Below are 19176 nucleotides of genomic sequence, written 5' to 3'. Positions count from 1 at the left end.
TTGTTCAGCGTGTTACCGCTGAGACATAGCTAAGACTAGGCTAAGCGATCAGCTATGTTTTTTTTTTTTGTTTTTTTTTTCCAAAAAGGATCTTTAGGCTAAGTTCAGTTTACCATATTTTAAACCCTTCAACTGAAGGCTTGACTCATCAAGTGCCTCAAAATCTCTAGAGGTAAAGAGGGAGGCAGAGAGGAAGTGAGACTTAGCCTCAGTAAAAGAGGGAGCAAGCAAGGAAGAAAAAAAGAGATTAAGGAAATATCCAAGTTCATCTCCTTTACCGCTATTTGAGAGATGGAAATCTCTACTGCTTAACCAGCTAGCAGTAAGAGGGGAAAGAGAATGCATGTGTGCATGCGTGTCCTGCATCCTGTCAAACAAAACCAGAGTGAGTCAGCAGTGTTTAACAGGTGGCTGCTGCCCGTTAGCCTGAGAGGGTTTCTGACAACAAACACAACTCCAGAGATATCCTGCATTAGACCCGAGAGCTTCCTCAAAAACAAACTGACCAAAGATGCAAACATTGCATGGCCAGAAAAAAGGAAAAGTACAAATGGAAGTTGTGGGAGGAAGGTTGTGCTCGTGCAAGATGCGATTTGTTACTGAGTACAGTTACATAAACTGACTTCACATTATTCTTCTGCCAAGGACTCATAGAAATAGATTTATATAGACCAATATTGTCAGACTATCTTCAGTCACATAAAGCTACAAAACAGCTGCATGTAACCTAGTCTCATCCTCAGACAACAAGTTATGTTCATATTGCACACAAAAATGGAAAGAGCTTTTTTTGAAAATAGCAAGCTACAATCTGACAACGAAGTCTGCTAAAAGGGTATTTATGAGGATAAACTGGTCAGCATGATCACACGGGAGGTTGGCATGTTGTTTCCGATACTTCTGGTAACCTAGGATCAGCAACATTATTTCAACTCACGGACAAGTGCCATCTCCCATCAAACATTTTCACATCGGCTCCATCGCTTATCTCTGTCCATCTCTTTCCCTTTCTCTGTTGATAAATCTCAACCGAGGGTGTGATCATTCTTGGGAAGCCGGGCAACTGTTACTTTATGGTTGTAATCAAGAATATGCAAATGTGAGGCCACCCTAAACCACCAAGGGAACACCTAGGGGAGTTTTTCATAAACTGTTACAGCCCTTTGTTACCAGGTGCAACGAATCAAACAAGAACAAGACATGTTAAAGAAGAGCTGACAGAGTTAAAAACTGCCCCTGACAAGAGCAAGAGAAGCAGAGATGGAGAGAAACCACTAGGTATTTAGAAGGGAACATGGTGCTCCTAAAGTGATGGGCAAGATAGCGATTGTTCCCTGTGGTACTGCTGGTAAACACTGTTATTGAGAACTGATGGCATCTTATCAAACAGACCTTCAAAGTTTCAGCTGTTTGTGTGTATGGTAAGGATCACGACATAAGGCCTGTGTGTGTCTAATCCACTGTTATTGAGACATTCACCAGGCAAGGTTCATTCCACACCACAGAAAAGAGCAACAAGCATCATAAATATGAGTGTCCTCAGTTATTTTGACATGACATTCACGCTGAGAGACGTGTGGAATTCAAGTTCAGTGTATTCGTTAGATAACAATACCCTGAGGCTTTCTGACAAAGATACAATAAAAACTATCCAAAAAATAAAAACAGGAGCCATAGACAGTTTAGGGATTTGAAGACAAGAACTCAAACATTTACAGATGTAGTCGTATTGTTAAATGGTAGGACAACTATGGATGAAGTTCAAAGGGGGCACAGAGTAGCAGACAGGCTGGTAGCCAACTCAAACAGGCCGCCCAACCACCCTGCCAGCATTCCTGCATCTGACCACTACACTCATGCACAATGAGGAAAGGCTTAAGCTAGGGCTGTCAATCGATTACAAAAATGTAATCAAATTACATTAATCAAAGTAATCACAAGTAATCGCATATAATAATATTTGTTCTGGACAAGCCTACAGTCTACAACAGGCCTCTTCAACTGGCGGCCCGCAGGCGCAATCCGGCCTCTTGGAAATTTTCTCTTGCTTTCCTTATGGTAAAAAAAGTAATTTTTACATATGCACTATTATTTTTTTCTAAGACTCTTAACACCCACCTCACGCAGTGGAGAATGTGGGTCTCAGCTGTCAATAATTCCTTTTTTAAAATCAGCGAGATGCTTTCGGAGGTTGCAGTACAAATAATCATCTGTCAGACTGAATGGGAACATTTAATAACTAAAATAACCGATGACTGACAAGTGTGAGTTTGAGAGTGAGTTTGGAGAAACAGATAAGTAAATGTATTAATTTGGTCACGAAAATTTTTGATTTGTCCATTCAAAAGTTTAAATCATTCTATAAAAAGTCAACATTTGTGCCAAGAGCGGATTTTTATTTTCTCTCGCAATGTGATCAGCATCTGGCAGTCGTGTGATTTTGTCAGCATGAATCGTATTCATGAATTATTCCATTGGACAGCACTTGAAATCTCTTGTTTCTCTCCCCAAACCCTCACTCACATCTCTCTCCGGTCCTGTTTTCACGGTTGCGATTTAAACGTAATTTTCTCACATTTTTATCACTTCTAATCCCTTGCATCATGTACTGTGGGCATTTTTCAAAAACAGAGAAATGCAATTGACCGGATATATTAGTTTTCTAGCTGTCAAAAAGACAGAAGGCATTTTGAACTCTCCGCCAAAAAAATGCTGGTTCTGAAGAAAAACATGACAAATTTCCATCAAGAATGGACTGTCAACTAGCCTGCCTACTCTTCACACTACTAAACCAATGTGTTTGGTAACACTTTACAATAAGATTGTATTCAGTAACATTAAGTAACTACATTAACATTTGTACATCAACTACAACACTTTTACAGCACTTAATCTTAATTAGTGTTAATTTCAACATATACAAATTTTGTTTTAAAAGTTCGATATGTTAACATTAGTGCATTATGAACTAACATGAACTTACAATGAACATTTGTATTTTTACATTCATTTTTAATAACATTACCTAAGATAAATAAATGCTGATTAAATTATTGTTCATTGATAGTTCATGATACCTGCATCTACTAATGTTAACAAATACAACCTTATTGTAAAGTGTTACCATGTGGGGTTTTTTAAGCAGTAATATTGTAACCGTAGTCAAAGAATTATATGAAGGGGCACTATATGTCGATGCAATTCTCTTGCATCCACATGTCATCAGTCTGAAAGCATATTATTAAAAACACTTTTTAGTTGATTTTGCATGCTTTTGTCTCAAGTTAACTTTACATTTTCAGAATTTCCTGCTCGGTGAAGTGTTTCTCATGACAAAATATGATGAAAGCTCAACAGATGTTGTATTTATATAGTGAATAAATATTATACTACTGTATATAATAGGACTGTTATCTGCAGATAGAAGCTTTTTGCTGACAAAATGGCTTCTGGTTTGGCCCGCATGCCCTGAAGAACTTCTCCATTTGGCCTGCTTGTTGATGATGTTGAAAAGCCCTGGTCTACAGCAATGCATTTTGTGATCAAATTTGTCAATCTGTTTGAGGTATACTGGCTGTGCATTCTTGCATGCAACATTTTTCAATTGTCGGTCTATGCTACAAAAGTCAAATGGAGATTTTTAGTTTTTGCGCCACATCTTACAGTTTTTTCAGTGTCCCATACTTGCAACACTGCATTCTTTTACATTTAGTTGCGCTCCATCTTGCCATATTATACGCAAGAATGCATCCTTTAAAAACAGGTCTTTACTCTGTGTTGCCCGCTCTCAGTAAGTGTGGTTTGGCTACATGATTAAATGTGTCAATTATTATTGCATTTTTTTTTTTTTTTGAATAACTGTACTAAATTAAAATGTTAAACTGACAGCCATAGCTTAACCATACACTGAAGAGGACAATCACAAAACACTTTAGAATTTTTTGAACTAGAACTAAAATATTGATACGGGCTGCATCCGAAACCAGGAAAATGCTGCCTCCAGAGGCTGTATACGTAGGTAAGAAGGGATCAAGGCACGTCCGAATCCAATGTTCGCGTCACATCCTGCATACTGAGATACCTTCACCTGATCGATTTTTGAAGGCAGCATAGATGGATCCTTCGCTTCCTATGAAATCCCACAATCCTGTGCGTGCAGATCCACACCAGTTGAGCCGAAGAAATATAATGGCGGCCGAAGAGGCAGTTGATAGCCAGTTTTTTGTATTTAAATGTACTATTTTTTTCCACTTTTTCCAACTTTTGATTTCATTCCTAGTGAGAAAAAAGTATGGTAGTTATTAAATATACACTTGGTTATCGCCAATACTCTCGTTTTTGTTCTAGTCTGTTGTGGATTGGTTGGACTGAATGATTGCTGGTATCCTAGCAACGATATGACATAGTGCTGCCACAAAAGCCTGTACAAAACCAATTTCAGGAGGTACCTTCGTAAGCAAACGCTGTCTGTAAAGTCATTGACTGATAGGTCAGCATGGCAACAAGGTAGCTAGCTATCCTTTGGATTCAGACGCAGCCATGGTGTTGAACGGGGAGTGGTTCTGGTTTTAATAAAAAATATATTAAATACAGAATTTAAAATTTAAAATGTTAAAATATGCCATTTACTTTCCTGCTACAATTAATAACTAGCAGCTTTTAAAAATGTATTCTTTGTGCTGAGCCAAAAGGTCAGTTTCGATTCCCTATTGGACATACGTCTTCTCGTCATACAAATTTGCAGTTCAGAGTTTGCCAAACTTGAACTTTCATCTGCATGCGAAATTTCTTAACATGAACTTGCGTTTCGTTCTCCAGTGTTCGGATGCATTTGAATAGAAGTGAATGGAGCGTGTGACCACCTTAATACCATTCAGACAATAATGACACTCCACCACCCGTTTCACCATTATACCGTAAATTTTCCCTTTAAAAAAATTTAAAAATTCCACTAAAATCAGCAAAGTAACAAACATTAAAAGCAGAGAAAAAGCAGCTTTGCAGAGTGAAAAATGTCACAAATTATAACTCTGGGAGCATGAAAAGATAGCAGGCCTGACCTTCGTTAAACTATGCATTAGTCCCATGTGTTTGGGTTAGGGCTAAATGTGCAATATCTGCTGGTTCTCTTAAAACAACAACATGGTGTTTTGTGCCAGGAAATAATGTGTTTTCCAGTTGACAGCACTGTTACACATGGTACCAGCGTTAGAAACAGGTGCTAATGCTGAAGTCATGGATATTTTGAATGTCAACACAATCCCATATGGGTTCACAAACACGTTTTTGGTGAAAATAAGTGATTACAAACTATAATGTTTGTGTCCAAACCTTGTCATAAGATAACGACTACGACTATCCTGCTTTAACCTCAGAAAAATATTTTTTTACACTTCCAGGTAAACATGAAACAGGACATGCTTCTCTGGTTGAGAATTTGATGGTTGATAGTGACTGGATTTCACTCTTACCAATAGCTTGAAATCCCATAACTAAATTATGTTATCAAACCATATATATGCATTCTGTAACATTTACTATTATGTCTACTTCTAATGTTTTCATAGAAAGCTGCTGAAGTCAGCTAGCTAGAATCAATATACACAAAGCAGGTGACAACCACATTGTTCACAAATGTTTCTGTAAATCTGTCTTGCAACAGTTGCGTGTTAAGTTACTATCAGTGTTTGTGCCCGACTGGCTGTGGGCTTGTATGCGTGTTTATTAGCTGCATTTGTCAGGCTAGCACCAGATGGCTGAGTGTTTTTGTCTAAGGGGATTAGGATTATCATGTAGACTCAAAGGCGAATTTAAGAGTGATCACGGCATACTGCCTCTGACTACTTAAACCCAATACAAACTCCACTTTTCAGACATAGAAATGTACATAGTGGACTTTTTACACACTTTAGATGTTCAAAACCTAATGAGCTGCCTTGCTGTCTACTGCCTACGTCAGCAACCTTTTAAGGCAGCATCCTAACCAACATGAAACCTCACAAGTAACTGATTTGGAACGGTCTTTGGAATGGTCTTTGTAAGCAGCAACTCCATGTGACAAACAAATAGTACTCTTTACAGTATGTTAAGCATATGGGAGACTAATTCACAATAGAGTTTGATGTTAGCATGTTGCTAAGCAAATCTCTAATAAGCATACTAGCTACTCTAATCAGCATGAAAAATGCCTAGCACCATCAAATTTTGGGTAGTCACTTTTTTCCTAAATATTACGATTTTGTTGTCCATGCACAAATAGCGAACAAAATACATATCTCAGGATTCATTTCCATGTATATTTTTTTACCACCATTTTTCATTTTCTGAAAAACCTTTTTTTAACCGGCCACATGTCCGATTTCCACAAAATTTGGCACATATCATCTAAGGATCCTCCTGGTAAAATATGTTCAAATATTTTGATTTGTCAAAAACTTTTAAGATATAAGCCAATTATTTTTTGGGGCGTGGGACAAATTCACTCATCAACCTGCTATAACCCCGCAACTGTTCAACTGAAATCGAAATTTGGCATGCATGTTCTTTGGGGCAAGTGCTAACATATACTTAAAACATCAATCAGACAAATCTACAAAAATGCCCACCAATAGCCATTCAGAATTCAGTAGCCAACAAATTCATGTGACTGTCCGATTAACATGAAACTTTGTATATATGTAGGGTGTCTACAAGAAGCTGTGTACCACGTTTTGTGAAAGATCAGCCACAACATGGCACTATTATAAGCTAATTTACATTTTTGATACCTCTGAAACCATAAAGGCGAGAATAATTTTGTTTTCTAAATCCTTCCTTTGCACCTGAATAAAATTATAATGAATTTCCATTCCTGCAAGAAAAAAGTAAGATTTGCATTAAATGTAACTCTCATCATCTAGAGACCGTCCTGACAAAAAGTTGTTGACAAGGTATTTTGATTAAGTTATAAGCATATGTATTTTTAGGCAAGGGCCATAATGACTAATTGGCATGAATCTTGTAAGTGCAATGCTCAAACTACACAAAAATTGGTTCACATGGCCAACAGGATACTCAGAGAACACATGCCACATTTTGTCAATGTTGACATTCACAACCAATACAACTGGATCCACAGCATCTGCAGGATCTGTTTGTTCAAATTTGGCAATTTTGGCAAATATTTTATAATTGTTTTGTTTTTTATACATTGAAGTACATTTATAATAAAAAAAATTCCCAACAACTCTGGCATTTTGCATCCGTTTTGCCATTGGGCTAATTGTAATACATTCAGGGCATGCCATATATGTGAAAGATACATGCAATGCTACCCCAGAATTAAGTCAAAATGAGGTATCTTAAGTGTTAAGTATTAATATTATTAGTATTAGCTTTATTTTAATAATGTTGACGCCTAACTTTAAGAACAGTCTTTGCGGTCTAGGTAGACCGCTTACTAGGTTTTGGAACAGAGCTTTAGTCTGGCTGACCAAACCACAAATGAACTACAACAGCCACAAGCGCCACCACAAAAAAATAAAAATAAAAAAATAAAGAAACTTTTGAGCTTGATATTGGGACATGCAAACTTTTTAGGTTTTTTCCATTTACAGTACATGCATTTAATCAGTCAGTGAATCAGAGAAAGCTCTACACACCTGTCATTCATAACCACATTCAAGGGAGGGAGATTGACAAACAGATAAAAACATTGTTGAATGCTCTCCTCCTCTGAATGCAAACAGACACGGTTCACTGCCTGGCGAGGGAACAAAGGTTAAAAGGTATGTTATCAGCGTTTCCATTTATGCAATGCTTATACAGTATATACCTTAACTGACACTAATTCTATACAGGGAGGGAAGACGGTTTGCTTGCGGAGCAGTGTGCCGCATGGCTATTACTAACAGACACAAAGCTGACCTCTGCTAAGGACTAGGCACAGACTGTTCTACTGCACTCCAGAACAACATGATTCATTTTCTATGATATCATTACTTAATGAGAAAAAATGAGAGAATGAGAGACAGACAGTGCAGGGAAAAGAAGAAAAGGAGAAAAGCTGAGAGAATATTAAGACATGACCTCCCCATTTAAGCTGATATTCAAGTAATGGAGGGGAAAGGTAAGATGAGAGAGAAAGAATGTGAGAGAGTTCCTAGAAGGGGAGTGTATCAGAGAAAGTGAAGGAGAGAGAGATAAGAAGTTGAAGGGAAAACGAATCATGCATGTTGGTTGAGTTTCAGAGGTCACCGGACCTTGACAAGGGGCCATCAAAGGGGGTAGACTGTGCCTGACTGTGACCCTCATTCACTCCACTTAGATACACAGTCACGTACTGATAAACCCGAAAGCAAAGCAGGACCCACTACATATAGGCCAAATCCTGATTTCCATACTTTTATGAAGTACGGAATCTACGTACTGGGCTAATAGTGGTAAAGTATGTACTTCAAAGCACAGTGTATTAAATCTGCCAGTATTAGGACATACTACAATGTCATAAAATTCCTGTTCTATACTGCATCAGATAATCATCACAAATCAATCATAGGTTAAATAAATTTTCGGAAATACTCCAGGACCAAAATGTGTACTTGTGTGCAAATGTGTACAGATGAGTACTTGAAAAATCTAAAAGAAATGGTACACCATACAGGCAATTTCAACATACAACTTTCCTCATACTATGATTTGTGTTTAAATAATCCTAATCTAAAATACTGTAGTGGATAGTTGATATGAGTTTTTCAATAGCTGACACCGATATCTAGAGTTGGATTTCTAGAGAAGGTTGCCAACATTTTAATACAATGTATTGAAAGCAATTAAGAGGTTCCTGAAATTGCCTTTTAAAGCATTGTGCGAACAGCCTCAGATACACGGGTTCTGGCTCCGCGGGAACCAGGAAGCTTGCGTTTACATAAACAACAAGCTCGATTCGGAGGTTGCATTTTCTCTCCGAGATTACATTTTTACTCAACTGACGGTTAGGTTTAGGGTTTGGGTTAGGGGGTAGAGTTAATAAAATATACATTTCTGTTGACTGTATTTCATAATTCACAACTAAAAACAAATCATTTTACAACTCTATTGGTGCCACTCTGCAGACTTTTCACTCAAAACATGGAGCTCAAACATGCCATATGCTAAACACTTATGCTTAATCCATTGGGGATATGATACGAATTTCAGTAAACACTGACGATTTCAGCTGAACAACTTTCAACCTACTGTCGCCAAATTCAGTGAGATCAACTGTATTAATCAGCCATCTAATCATTATTTGTGACTAGCATGATCACTATTATGCAGCATCAATAGAATTCAAATTGGGCTTGAGCCATGAAATTCCACTTTTCCAGGAAGTGTTTGTAAAATAAACAAGCCTTGCTCACTCTCACACTTCTTGCACAATCATGGCATATGTGTGTTTCAAATGGGCTTGGAGAGATCTTAACGAGACTGTACATAACAAGCTAATTAAGCAAACAAACTTGACCCAATTCTCCAGTTCTCAGTGCGGGTTAAGTTGTGCCGTTGAAACACATTACATCAGTTGGCTTTATTTTATTCAAGGCATGAATCAGCAATTAGGAGGGCGAAGGGAAAGAGAATAATCAAGCCAACAGCAGTATTAAACCAGTTAATCATTCCAGCATGAAGTAAACACATACTGTCATAACACAAACATCCTCCTCATTACACATTACAAAAGCAAGCTAAGCATTCAACGAAGACGTGCAATGGGGATGTCTACAATTGTGTATCTTTCTATTGCTCTAAACTATCAATAGCCAGAAAATTTCACTGAACTTGTAAAGGCAGCAGTCAAGCAACTAGTTTTAGGATTTGAAAAGAAAGAGCATTCAGGAAACCTCTTTTTAAACAGTCATCATGTTTGCAATTCTGTTTGGTGACATTAGTGTTGCAGATATTACACACTTCAACTTTAAATTAGAAACTAATGTAAAATATAAACATATTCACAAGAGGAATAAGACTTTACTGTACATCTTTGCCTATTGATAACCCTATACAAAATCAGTCCAACTGCATTCAAGGTCAACAATGACAGCTCAGTGCAGTATTTTTTGTTCTTTCTTTCCGTTCACTTTCATCCTTGAGAATGCTCTGATCTAAATGAACTCTTATCTGTCAAGAGGAAGCACAGCTGACCAACACTCTTTCCTGCAAGCCTTGGACTCTTGCGGAGCTAAAATAAAACTCCCACACAAGGATGAGAGGCTACTGGTCACCCCTCTTGTACCGGAATCACAGGCACCCGCTCAAGTCCAAATCCATGACCCAAATCAGTGCAAATGTGGGGCATCCACTTACACACACACTTTGTGTAAACACTCCCTTCCAGCTATTGTATGGGTGATGTATATTTAGCCTGGACAGGGGAGCTAATTAGTGTAGGTTGGGAACTTACAAATCCCACACTGGAGCACCTCGACGTGGAGCAGTGTTCGAAGGAGATGGAGAACGAGAAATATGGTAGTTTGTGGCTCCCAGCCAAGGATTTTGAAGTTATGCGCTGGTATGAGCAGGTATTGGTTTGATGTGGCCCAAGCAACCCTGATGACACAAAACTTTTCTGAGGCATCTAATTAGATAAACAAAGTTGTACATTTTCTAAAGAAAATCTGAGTGGTCCTTGCCTCTGCAAAACTTCTCACCTCCTGGGTCATGGCCAGGAGGATATTGCTATTCGGTTGCTATGGTGTTCTGGGTGGTTTTCAAGGCATTGGTAGAGAGTTCCTTACTGGTCTAATCAAAAGAGTCTATTGATCCTTAAATATGGCTCAGGTCTCTCCTTAAATATAGGTCTATGGGTAAAGAATTCTCTCCTTAAATATAGGTCTATGGGCTCCCTATAACTTTAGTTCTTGCTGAGCAAATCCTTTTTAATTTGGGCAGAACCTTCGGCCACCAGAGCACAATATTATGTGTGTGTGTGTGTGTGTGTGTGTGTGTGTGTGTGTATATACACACACACAGGTGGCCAAAGGTTTGGAATAATGCACAGATTTAGCTGTTTCAGAAGGAAATTGGTACTTTAATTCACCAAAGTGGCATTCAACTGATCACAAAGTCTAGTCAGGGCATTACTGATGTAAAAAACAGCACCATCACTATTTTAAAAAAAAAAGTATTTTTTGATCAAATCTAGACAAGCCCCATTTCCAGCAGCCATCACTCCAACATCTTATCCTTGAGTAATCATGCTAAATTGCTAATTTGGTACTAGAAAATCACTTGCCATTACATCACAGCTGAAAGCTATTTGGTTTATTAAATAAAGCTTAACATTGTCTTTGTGTTTGTTTTTGAGTTGCCACAGTATGCAATAGACTGGCATGTCTTAAGGTCAATATTAGGTCAAAAATGGCAAAAAAGAAACAGCTTTCTCTAGAAGCTCGTCAGTCAATCATTGTTTTGAGGAATGAAGGCTATACAATGATTGAAATTGCCAAAAAACTGAAGATTTCATACAAAGGTGTACACAACAGTCTTCAAAGACAAAGGACAACTGGCTCTAACAAGGACAGAAAGAGATGTGGAAGGCCAGATTTACAACTAAACAAGAGGATAAGTACACCAGAGTCTCTAGTTTGAGAAATAGATGCCTCACATGTCCTCAGCTGACAGCTTCATTGAATTCTACCAGCTCAACACCAGTTTCATGTACAACAGTAAAGAGAAGACTCAGTGGTGCAGGCCTTATGGGAAGAATTGCAAAGAAAAAGTCACTTTTGAAACAGAAATTCAAAAAGAAAAGGTTAGAGTGGGCAAAGAAACACACATTGGACAACAGATAATTGGAAAGAGTGTTATGGATCTTAACCCCATTGAGCTTTTGTGGGATCAGCTAGACTGTAAGGTGCGTGAGAAGTGTCCAACAAGACCTACAGTTGTATAGGAAGTGTGGGGTGAAATGTCACCTGAGTATTTGGACAAACTGACAGCAAGAATACCAAGGATCTGCAAAGCTGTCATTGCTGCACATGGAGGATTTTTTGATGAGAACTCTTTGAAGTAGTTTACATTTTTTTCAAATTGTATTAGTAATTTTTCATGTTATTAATGTCCTGACTATACATTGTGATCAGTTGAATGATTTTTGAATGCAAAATCTGTACATTATTCCAAAAGTTTGGCTACCAGTGTGTGTATATATGTATATGTACAGTACTGTGCAAAAGTTTTAGGCACATGTTTCACAAAAGCATTTGTCTTAAGATGGTCATTTATCGTCAGCTTTAGTGTGTCAATAGGAAATATAAATGTTAGACTCCCAAACATTACTTTTGCAAATAGAAAAGATTAGAATAGAAGAACAGGAAGCCCTGCAACAGATGTCATGGCCCCACAAAGCCCCCCACTGAACATTGTGTCAGTCTGAGATTACATAAAGAGACAGAAGCAATTGAGACAGCCTAAATAGATAGAAGAACTGTGGATAATTCTCCAAGAAGCTTGGTACATCCTATCTGCCAACAACCAAGAAAAATTGTGTCCAGGTGTACCTAGGAGAATTGGGGCTGTTTTAAAGATAAAGGTGGTCACACCAAATATTGATTTAGCTTTGTTTTTATGTTTACTGGACTTTGTATGACATTAAGTGATAAATGAAAACTATCTGTCATTATTTTTGAAGACATCCTCACTATGCAACATTTTTCACAAGTGCCTAAAACTTTTGCACAGTACTGTGTGTGTGTATGTGTATATAAGTTAGTACCAATACCAGTGAAACAAATTCTTGACATCTGAAATGCAATACCACAGTAAAAATGGATAGTATGCTATTGTGCTATTGAACATAATCCTTTATTTAAAAAGTTAAATATTAATGTTACTATAAACTATGTTGCCTTAAAGTTTTTCAATTAAGTAAACACTACTTTGTTTTTTTAATTATTCAGGTACATAGTCATAATAACAAAGTAGCCTTAGTATTAAGTAAACTAAGAACATAGTAGGCTAATGATGACAAATAAATAGAGCAGTCAGTGGCTTTCTTTTCAGTACTGTTGTTTAAGTTGTTAATATTAATATTAGAGACAACATAGAGACAGCAGCAGATCTATTAGGCTGCATTAGTGCGTTTACACTGCAGTGCCTTATGCACAGATCCGATAATTTGACACACCTGATATATTCCAACTTTTTGCATTCACGTAAGGCATAAGCAACTGAATATGTTAATCACTCGCGGGACAGGCATTGACCATGAAGCACATTTAAACGGAATGTCCATTTTTTCCATACTGGAAAAACATTTATATTCATATGGACTCCAGTTAAAACACTAAGCATGCATTTAGCTCAGATTTAAAGGGGACATGAAATGCTCTTTTTTTATATAGATTTATTGTCTTCCCTGAGGTCCACTGATAATGTTAGTGATTTTTTTTTTTTTTTTATACACCAAAACAGTCATAATTTAGTCTTATCTGATAATTTTCCACCATGCTTTTTTTTTGCTCTCTAAATGCTCGTTTTGGTATCAGCTCCTCCTTTAAACTTCAATGTAAACGCCCACTGTTCTTATTGGCTACCATCATACAGCCCCTCAAATACAGCCATATTTGAAATTCAATAGGAAGAGAATGAACAACCCCACAATATTATAAAACTACATTTCAGAGTTTACACACAATGCACATCCAACACATTGCATCCGAATATATTAAACAATTAATCTCAAGCACAAATGGATGCAAGAGGCGTGTCCTGTCAAAAGCAATAGAACCCATTATAATCAATGATGCTGTTTACCTTCGTCCGTTGCAGAAAACAGATCTCCCGTTCTATTTTGCGCTGGCGCTACTACTGCCAACAACAACACAAATAAATTATTTAGAAAGTTCGTGTCGAGGCGCCCGGTGTAGACAGCCTCAAGCCGCTGTGTTGCGTCAATGGACACGTTAGGTGTAGACAAGGTTTCAGCACCATAAAATATCAAACAGTCATGCCATTGGAAATATTCATGAATGGACCCGTTTACTTACGTTTTTGATGGGGTCCAATTGTTTTTAACTGCCCCGTATCCTTCAATGACAAATCCTTTGCAAAGCTTGAATCGTTTTATGACTGCTTCACAAGCAATCCACGCTGAAATATGCTGAAGACACATTCACATGATGCACATTGATAGTCCAAAGCACAATGAAGATACACAGATCCAGTTTCCAGTATCATCCTGTACGGAGGTGCACATCGGCAGAAACGTGTCAAAATGGTTAAAGACATCCATTTAGTGTGTTTAAATACACCAACAATTAAAAATAGCAGAGATGGGCGAAAAAACAATATGTTGAGCAATTTGTGCACAGAACAAGTGGCAGCAGCTGAATGTAACCGAACGGTTTAAAACTGAGTTGTAATTTGACACTGTGTGTTTTAAAAGCGACACCAGAGACATAACAACAGTCAAAGACGTCAGTGTAGTCCATGTTTATATACAAAAATAATTCAAAATAATCCAGATGTGTCCCATTTAGGAATAGTTAGACCACACTAGGCCACACCATTTGCCCTGCTCTCTCTCTCTGTTTATGAACTGAGCCCCAGGGCCAGTGGGCAGGGCCAAGGGTGCGATGATGTAAAGCAGGCATTGATGTTGTTGCTGTAGAGGCAGTTATGATTGAATGAGTACCCCTAGTGACATAGGGAAGTCGTGGAAGTAAAGAAGAGGTGTTTTGGCAGCTTGGTTTCAATAAATGCTTTTATTCCATTGAGGATCAAGTTTTGAGTTCTGAAACTTACCCTAGGTTTTTATGTTAGAAAGACCGCTTATATGTCAAAATAAAGGAAAATTTGATTCCTCATGACACGACCCCTTTAAGAAAATCTCAAGGTTTTCACACAGACTTGAGTCCACCACCGGTATGGATGTTTTTTTGGTCTGCACGGAAGCAACATCAGAAGTGCGTGGCCATGCACGCGCGCAGCTTAGAGGAACAGTGCTCGAAATGTAATAGCAAACATCAACATGTCACACTATGGAAGATACTCCATGCAATTGTTTTGTATGTTCGTGTAAACGAAAATGCAAGTGGTAATATGCAATTTGCAACTGCATTTTCTATTTGTGGATGCATAAATTGTGACATTCCAAAAGCAATTGCAAATTGCATATTACCGCTTGCATTTTCAATTACACAAACGTAAAATGTCTGCCAAATTCGCCTACTTTCAAGGTGAGGCGTTTGGCATCTCAAACGAGCCTACTGTTTTTTTTTTTACACTTTACACTTTTTAATTTTTTCAGCGGACACGCTGGGTTATTACCGTGCATGTCCAAACTCTCTCACACCGTTTGCTTCACTTGTTAAAATACCGCGCCTTATAGTCGACATTAAGGTGCTCTAAAATGCAGTCGATTGTGTCTGATGTCACTTCCAAATAAAAACACGCACCACAGTATAAACTCCCACCCCCAACACTGATTGACAGGTGTCTGTGTAAGGCATCGGAAATGCAAGTGCAGAGGGAATTGCAATTTGATTTGAATTTTGACAGGCTCTATACGGGACATTGAGGAAGTGAAATAGCAAACAGAGAAATTGCTATTGCCTATTTTGATATGACAGGGTCATAACTTGTAACTCGGAAATTAAACTGTAAGTGGACTTTGCTTTTCCATTTGAAATTTGGCATACATTGTACATATATTGTGTAAGCAAAAATGCAAACAGTAATACGCAATTACCAATTGCAATTGGTTTATGGCACATTCTATGCATCCACAAATAGAAAACGCAATTGCAAATATAATTTGCAATTTGTTTTGAAAACAAAACAAAATTGTTTTGAAAAGTGCTTGGAATTTACTTCCATATCACATAATTTGAGGCATGTCTGAAGCAAAACAGTGCAGGCCAGTTATGCGCTGAAGTGTAAAGGCCAAAACATTCTCTACGCAAGTATGTGAACCCAGACGCTTCTTGCTATGCAAGCTCAAATTTATGTGTTATTGCCTTCCAAAATGTTTCAAGTTCATAACACAATGCAAGTAGGCCCTATGCATTGCATTCTCAATGTTGCCACAAGGGGCACTATAGCCGACATTAATGTGAACTGTTGCTTCTACTGTGAGTTTCCTCTTTTAAGTCAACTACTATCATGGTGGAGCAAATATTTGAAGAGAATATTGCTGAGCAGGTTAACGTCACCTGAATAACACGTTTAATGGGAGACTTTTGAAGGTATCTCTATCGCCTGCTTGAGTTCTGAGGCTTGATAATGCCACAGTAATGCAAACATGTTCAACCGGACTGCGAGTTGGCCAAGGGCTCGGGTCTGTGGTTGTGTACTTGTTCTACCGAAGACTCAGGGTCAGGAGTAAGTACAAATCCATGACCCTAAGTATGAGCTATATTAAGTGATGCTTGCCACTAAAAAAAAAAACATCTGTTTAGAAGAGTGATATTTAAATCATAGAAAGTAGTTTATTTGCAAATTACATTTACATAATTTTTGTAATGATAGACATTATGCAACACTCTTGCTATAAAAGCATTCGAATCAAAAGCAAATGCAATCGAGACTTGAAACTGAAGAGGAATGTTTTGATTTGTTGTCTTCAGCACAAGAGTAAAAGGCACTTAGAATCCAGACGAGAGAAAGTCCACATTAGCTTAAACGTTCAGTTACAAGCAAACCCAAAAGGCTAAATCAACAGATTATAAAAGTTTAAGGCTTCAAAATAAAACCAAATAAAATCCTGTCTGATATAACAAACTCATTCCAGTCCTGATCAGCGGAGAAAAATGTGACCCAGTATTCCAACAACAGCGATGTAGTCCTCTCAGAAAAAGCCTAAGGGGAGAGCACAGCTCACTTTGAAGTTCAAAAAAGCACCAGACATGGTTAGATGTGGTTAAAAAGTGCACCACATAGACAAAACAGCAGCGGGGATGACATCTGTCAAGCTCAAGAATCAGAATCCAGAAACTATCCATAAATCTCGGTCTGTGGCAGATGGGGATAACCAACAAATCAAGGTGTCCAATCACAAACCCTGCGGTTTATACTGCTACTCCATAGGGACAGTTGAAGTATCACTGCTGCTATCTTATGTCCATCACAGACACAAGAAAGATTACTATTGATCTTAAAAATACATCATGATCCACAGCGGAGCTCTGGTCCATCAGCGAGTTTGATCCCATAAGCCACAGTAGAGCCGGCAGGGCTAGAGGACTGGTACCTGCCTGTCACTGACATTTTCATGTTTGCTAGGATTAACGTCCTGGGGTTGATCTGTGGCCTGCTCAGCTTTTCTCCTCTTGCGGACTTGGTAAAGATGGTTTTTGGACTTCTGATGTGCTGGACAGGTCAAGAAATATCAAATATTAGTGACTTGTTTGCTGTAACTTGTGTATGACATTTGAGAATGCACTAGTTTGGTCTTTTCCATACAATGAAAGAGAAAGGACAAATGACAAAACAAGCACCATAAATCAAGTCCAAGAGATTTGTGTACAAGCCTTCTGAAGCCATACAATAGTTTGCGAAATATCGAAATCTAATGAACTAATTCTATGGTGTTTTTTTTTTGTGCTATTTTGGAGCATGACCCAGTCCCTACTGACTTTCATTGCATGGTAAGGAGCAGCCCGTTCTTCAACATTTCTCCTTTTTGTGATCCATAGAAAATAAAACACAATAGTTTGAATAGTGGTAACTCACCTGTCCATTCCAAGTCACCGATGATCACCTTATCACACAATTCACACATGTGATGACTCCGCTTGTTGCGAGACCCCACCCCCTGTGTTCTGATTGGTTGCACAGATGGCTGCTCTCCCTGGAACAGTTCCAAAATATGAGGGACTATGAGCTTACACATGCCAGATTGATTAATAGGGGGTCAGTTAAAAAAAAAAAAAAAAAAAATAGGGTTGGGTTACGAGACAAATTTGACCAGTGTGGTATAGAGGAGACACTGTTTGCCAACTAAACAAAAAATGAGGGGGAGGAAACAAAAGAAAATCAAACCTTTTGCAGGCAGTCCAGTATCTCCAGAGCAGGAGTGAGCACAGTAGTCTCCCAATTGGTCACGGATGTCACATCCAGACCGTAGACAGGAGGCACATTGCTAGCAGGTCCTGAAGATTCAGAAGACAGATTGACAAAAGAACACATTGATGAAAGAGCATCTTGATAAACTGGAAGCATTATTAATAACATTTGAATGTAACTGTGTGAATCACAGTGTACACAAGTTTGATGTTCTCAGAGAAGATCTAAATTATAACACTTAATTACACCTTAGGCTAATGGTTAAAAAAATGCTCACAAGTTCCATGCTTTAGTGCACTGGGAAATGCTTAACTGCACAACATATCAGAATCAGAATGAGCTTTATTACCAAGTATGCTTACACATACAAGGAATTTGTCTCAGTGACAGGAGCTTCCAGTGCACAACAATACAAAAAAAGCAACAAGACTTTAAAAAAATAATTAAAATTGAATAAAAAACTAGATAAATATTGAAAAGAAAAAGTATATATAGAATACACAATAGACAATATACAGTTGTGCTCAAAAGTTTGCATACCCTGGCAGAAATTGTGAAATTTTGGCATTGATTTTGAAAATATGACTGATCATGCAAAAAAAAACAACTGCCTTTTATTTAAGGATAGTGATCATATGAAGCCAAGCAACTATGTGATAATAAATGACTTCATATGATCACTATCCTTAAATAAAAGACAGTTTGCATGATCAGTCATATTTTCAAAATCAATGCCAAAATTGCCAACTGTGTGTGTGTGTGTGTATGTATATATATATATATATATATATATGTATATGTATATATATGTATGTATATATATATATATGTATATATATATATATATATATATATATATATATATATATATATATATATATTTACACACATACACACACACACACACACACACACACACACACACACACACACATATATATATATATATACATACATACATACATACATACATATACAAATATATATACATACACACACATACGTAGTGCAAATCTAAATACAAATAGGTTATGTACAGTGCAAGGGAATGTAATGGCAGAAGAGGTAGGATGTGTTGGATAATATAAAAAGACTAAGCTGTGTATTGCACATTAATTATTGCTCAATGGGGCAATTTTAACTGTTCATGAG

At 37.7% G+C, this 19176-nt stretch overlaps 1 protein-coding gene across 2 annotated transcripts in view; it reads right to left on the bottom strand.

The window, feature by feature from the left end:
- Window positions 1-16423: 16423 nt before the first annotated feature.
- trit1 (tRNA isopentenyltransferase 1) overlaps window positions 16424-19176 on the bottom strand; it is a 62181-nt gene continuing 59428 nt past the window's right edge. For both annotated transcript variants that reach the window (XM_051664152.1, XM_051664154.1), the window contains 3 exons: window positions 18001-18110; window positions 17692-17809; window positions 16424-17328 (listed from right to left, as the gene is read on the bottom strand). In XM_051664152.1, the coding sequence (XP_051520112.1) occupies window positions 17195-17328; window positions 17692-17809; window positions 18001-18110 (362 nt within the window). In that variant the 3' untranslated portion in view covers window positions 16424-17194. The remainder of the gene's footprint in view (window positions 17329-17691; window positions 17810-18000; window positions 18111-19176) is intronic.

The sequence above is a fragment of the Myxocyprinus asiaticus genome, chromosome 30 (genome assembly GCF_019703515.2).
Source record: "Myxocyprinus asiaticus isolate MX2 ecotype Aquarium Trade chromosome 30, UBuf_Myxa_2, whole genome shotgun sequence".
In the NCBI taxonomy this organism is placed as follows: Eukaryota; Metazoa; Chordata; class Actinopteri; order Cypriniformes; family Catostomidae; genus Myxocyprinus; species Myxocyprinus asiaticus.
The sequence above is the reverse complement of the archived record's forward strand: the minus strand, read 5'-3'. Positions and strand labels throughout refer to the sequence as shown.